The sequence below is a fragment of the Cynara cardunculus genome, assembly GCF_001531365.2.
Source record: "Cynara cardunculus var. scolymus isolate 2C chromosome LG 15, CcrdV1, whole genome shotgun sequence".
In the NCBI taxonomy this organism is placed as follows: domain Eukaryota; kingdom Viridiplantae; phylum Streptophyta; class Magnoliopsida; order Asterales; family Asteraceae; genus Cynara; species Cynara cardunculus.
In genome coordinates this window covers 9,792,695-9,798,134 of record NC_037542.1, presented here as the reverse complement: position 1 = coordinate 9,798,134, position 5,440 = coordinate 9,792,695, and the positions used below count along the sequence as shown (strand labels likewise).

The 5,440-nt window shown below is 31.7% G+C and overlaps 1 protein-coding gene across 1 annotated transcript in view; it reads left to right on the top strand.

The window, feature by feature from the left end:
• Positions 1-3,848, top strand: part of LOC112528506 (probable amidase At4g34880) — a 7,772-nt gene extending 3,924 nt beyond the window's left edge. The window contains exon 6 of the mRNA XM_025139536.1: positions 3,555-3,848. Within this exon, the coding sequence (XP_024995304.1) occupies positions 3,555-3,848 (294 nt within the window). The remainder of the gene's footprint in view (positions 1-3,554) is intronic.
• The last annotated feature ends 1,592 nt before the right edge of the window (positions 3,849-5,440 follow it).

Below are 5,440 nucleotides of genomic sequence, written 5' to 3'. Positions count from 1 at the left end.
TCGGTAATATTTCCGACGGAATTTCCGCCAGAAAAATCCGTCGGTGATGCCCTTTTTTTTAGTAGTGAATCCAAGGAGGAATAAAAATCCTCTTGTGGCTATGGAGGTTCAAATGCGGTGACTCCGGACTATCTGCAAAGTAGGTGGTCGTCCTGGGATTAGTCGGCTCGCATAACGGGTTAGATATCCAGGTTAATAAAAAAAATTAAATGAAAAAGAAATTTTCATGCTATAAAGTGGTGAAGTGTGAATTAGGGATGCCATTCAGATGTATTATGTCAAGTTTGGTGGTTCCTTTAATGAGATTATGTAACTTTCACATGAAACTAATAATAAATAAACTAAAAACTTAAATAATTTCAACTATTTGATTTGAAAAAGTCTTTAATTTGTTTCATAATGAAATAAAAACATGAACTATATTTTGGTTTGGTTTGGATATTTACGATATTGAAGTTGATTTTGTAGAGTCGTTATTTTGTATATCATACCTAACGACATGTAAAACGTCAAACGATCATGTCATAGTATATATTATTTGGGACTCATAGGAGTTTGGGAATATGCTTAATAATACAGTACATTGTTGACCTACGAAGCAACCAACCTCTTTCTCTCTCTCTCTATATATATATGTGTGTGTATATATGTATGCATGTATGTATACATATTATGACAATATGTTAGATATGTTCTATGTTATTTTCTTGATGCCATATAGAAAGACCTTTTGAGAATCACTTAGCCCCTTGGTCCTTGACTTTTACTATGCTACGAAAAGGTTATCATATCACATAGGTTGACGTTTGGTAACACAAACTGAAATAAGAGGAGCAACGACAATTGGTAACCCATCAGAAAGCAATTAGGTGTCACTGTGCTTCTGTCTCCCTCTTTATAGAACTGCTTAAACACTAACCTAATAAAACTAACCAAATCAAATTAACTCTTGATATGTTGCTCAAAAGCTCGGATTCTAGCTAGTTTTTTCCCTAGCTAATGAAGAGATCTTGGCAGATCCCCCCCCCCCCTAGCGCACACACACATACGAGTGCATGCACACACACACACATATGTATAGAGAGAGAAGGTTTCAAATAGAAACCATGTAACTATTACAAACCATACAAACCAACCAATTAAGATATTTATGGAAATGATGAATGATCATTTAGTATGATCTCGATATTTGTTGAAGAGGATTAGAGTTCATGGATTATGATCAACACTTTATATTAGGAAACAATCGAGATATTTATGAGCCAAATATTCATTAAAGCAGATGGACAGTTGACATTAGGTTTGTATGGTCTGAACTATTAGATGTTTTGCATTTAAAACTCTCTATGTACATATATATAAATGTCAACATATACCATAAATTAAACATACAAGGTGAGTTACAATATTTGATAATGTGTTTTGTTTATCTACATGCTCCTAAGATATCACAATGATGCTTTGAAATTTGTGTGTTCATACTACATGTCTTTGTGTAAATGGATACATAAACAAGACGTCGATTCAACTAATTCACCTCTACTTGTGTGCTTGCATGTTATATAGCAAATTATTTACCTATATATGTAATGCAAATAACATATCTTTGGTGCTAGGTCAGTATCATGTGAAAATTTGACAAATCCAAGTTTCTTTCAACGTTACGATCTTACTACAATTAAATTGTATCTTTTAACGACTAGTGTAGCATACTTGCATACACGCCATTGATGCTTGTAGTATATATACACACACACACACAAAAACACGATTTCGCTAAACCATTTGGCTTACCATGTGTATACCTGAAGACAAAACAACATAGGCTCCTCCAAAGGCAAAAAAGTGGCATGAGTAGAGTATCGCATCGAACAATAACTAATTCAACAATATCTGAATACTTGTTGCATATTTTTTGATTAAACGTAGATTTTGCTTTTGTACTTTGACTTTAAGCAATCTAATGATGTTGGTATGAGCATGTGAGATGACAAGGTGTTATATCTCGCAAGTTGAAGTTTAACACAAACCGGGTATTAAATAGATTTTTAACAAACATGATATTAAAATATTTAAATTTTTATTTGGGTTAGAATTATTCTTAAGTTTATAAAATAATTTCAATCATTATTTCATAATTCATATCATAAATAAAAACATTATCAACAAAGTCTAATAGTTGAAAAACGATATAGAGTCGTTATTTAATTTATGGTGATATAAATTTTATAATATAAGTTAAAAAATAATTTCAAAGAAAATTATAATAATAAATACAATCATAAATAAATTTTAAAATAAAATTTAATATCCTCAAACAAAATAATTCGATTAATAAATCAAATCCAGACGGTGTGTTTTTTTTTCTAAAGTCAACTCTTACCTCCTCATTGAAACTAAAAGGTCGTAAATATAATTTAATAGAAAAAAAAAGTCGTGTACTTGTAAAAAAATGAGATTACTTGAGATACACGTTGAATGTGGAGATTATGCATTGAATTTCTGGTAGTAGATTCATAATCAAAGAAGTGCGCGTGAGTATTGCACAATTATTTAATCATTTCATTTTCCCAAAGTTTAGTGTTTGCGAGATTAGTCAACAACTTGATTCTCTTTTCCAAAGATCCCGATAAGGGAACCCTATGGAAGTCGTCGAAATGTGGACATTCACGGGAATATAAAAATGGATTTACTTTCATTTGGTGTTATTTATGTACTACAAATGTATTTATATAATGAGGGGTGATATATCTACTACGACTCATATGGTGAACTTCCACCGAACTTTTGTGATGCATCGATCATTAATGAGCATCATTAGTTTTTCTCACATGTCATAATTACGTTGCAAGTGAAATCCCTTGTCTAATAGAGTTTAAAAAGTTAGTTTCTTCGTCTTTGGTAAATAATAATTTTGTTGGTAAAATTCAGTGTCATAAACTATGATCATGGAAGTGGCGGACGCAGAAAAATATATTGTAGGGGGCACGTTATAAAGTAAAATAATAATTAACTTCAATTTCATACAAAAATGATAAAAAGTTACCTCTTACAACTGTGCCCTACGACTTTTCATCTTTTGAAATTGCGTAATTACATCATCATTTGAAACTGCGAGAAGTGCTTCTTTTTCTATAGTACATATCATTGCAGCATTCAAAATTAACCTAAATCCTAAAGCATTTACCAATTACCACAAAATTAACCAACAAAATTACCCTAAAATAAATACCTAACTTAAAGCATTTATCAATTACCATTTACCACAAAATTAACATAAAATAAATACCTAACCCTAACCTAAAGCATTTACCAATTACCAATTACCACAAAATTAACCAACAAAATTACCCTAAAATAAATACCTAACTTAAAGCATTTATCAATTACCATTTACCACAAAATTAACATAAAATAAATACCTAACCCTAACCTAAAGCATTTACCAATTACCAATTACCACAAAATTAACCTAAAATACTACTAATTGAAAACTTGAAGATGGAAATTAGAATTAGAAATTTAGAATATTTACTTACCAATTACCAAGGCAGCAAGCAGCCAGTGAGCCAGGAGCCAAGTCGCCGTCGGTCTCGACTCTCTCTCGCGGTCTCGGTCTCGCCTCCTCTGGTGCAGGTCGCAGGCGGCAGCGGCAGCACCAGTCGACAGTCGTCGTCGCAGTGGCAAGGTCTCGCCAGTCGCCAGTCGCCTCCTCTCTGGCTCTCTGCGTCTGCGGTCTGTCTCGCTCACGCCTCCTCTCTCGTTCCCGTGTGCTGGTGACTGGTGTGCAGGTTAGAGTAGAGGGGCCTTTGTCAAATATTGTTGGGGGCCCAAACAACACTTATTAAAAAATACAAGTAAAATTTTTTTTTGGGCTTTGGTGTAAAAAAGTTGTTGGGGGCCCAGGCCCCCTACCCCTTAAACGTGCGTCCGCCACTGGATCATGGGGTTCGGGATTCACTCAATAAAGGGGAAGGTTTGGTCTGTGTTTTGAGGAGTATCCTAGCGAAGGGGAGGGGTTGTTCGGTTCACCTGAGAAGATGGTAAGGGGGTCCATCGGAGAAGATGAGGGAGGGGGTTCACCGAAGAAGATGGAGGAGGGTTCATATATAGAAAATGAGAGATTAAGGTAAAAAGACCAAAATGCTTACGAGTAAACAGATTTTCTTATCAAAATTACTGTGGAGGATGTAAATTATAATAAAATGCATACGAGAGGAACATCTTCCATAATTATTTCACTTTAGGGACTTGATCCGTAGTTTTTGATTAAACATAGGGACCAAAAATGTAATTCACTCTTTTTTCTCTTTAACTATTTAATTACTTAGGTGGTGTTTGTTTTTTTTTTACTAATGTTGAAGTCTGAAGTCTTATTTCACTTCTAACTGATAAGAGGTGGTGTCGAAGTCTGAAATCTGAATCAATAAGATTATTTGTTTTTGTAAACTGATAAATATCTGAATTTGTTTAAATTATCTATTTTACCCATAGATCTGTGTTTTTTATAGATAAATATATATAATTTCACGCACACAAACACACACACACACACACACACACACAYATATATATATATATATATATATATATCATTATGAAATTTACATTTAAATTATATAAATAGCATTCATTTAAATGAAAATAAGCCCATTGACAGTGTTTAACACATTTAAATATCATTAAAATACATCAATTGAGAGAGGTGATGATCAATTTGGTAAGGATCGATTGAGAGAAAAGATCGATTAAGGTTAATCGATTTAGAAACATCGTTGCTGAGAATCTGGAGAACAATAAAAGGTTGGTTTACCTCATACCAGATAAGAAGAATATAAGACATAAGAATTTAACTTTTAACGAATCAGATATAAAAGACGGATAAGAAATTTTTTTATAAAAACAAACAAGGCCTTATTGTATTTTTATCAAACGTCTGTGTATACAAGTCTTATTTTGAAAAAACTTGTAGAGTTTGGGTCATTACTAGTATAATTTATAAAATATTTTATTTCATGTATTATTTTTTGTTAAATATAAAAATAATATATCTATACTATCTTATTAAGCAAATTTAGCAAAAGTTTTAAAATACTAAATGATCAAAATACCTTTTATACTCATTTTTTCACATATTCCTCTCCTCACATGCACTCACCCTCTCACAACCGATTTTTTAAAAATTATAATTTTAAATTTACACTTTATACCACTATAATTAATTTATTTATTTATTTTACGTCHTTTACTTTTAAATGTTTCATTTTAAATCTTTATCAAATTAACATACATAATCATATATCAATTAAAATATGTTTAAAAAATACATTTTTATTTTAACAAGTTACACCATTATAATCGTTTCACTAATACTTTTGAAACGAGTCCAATATTGAATAGTTTTTGACTTAATTATATTATTATATATTATATATACTGT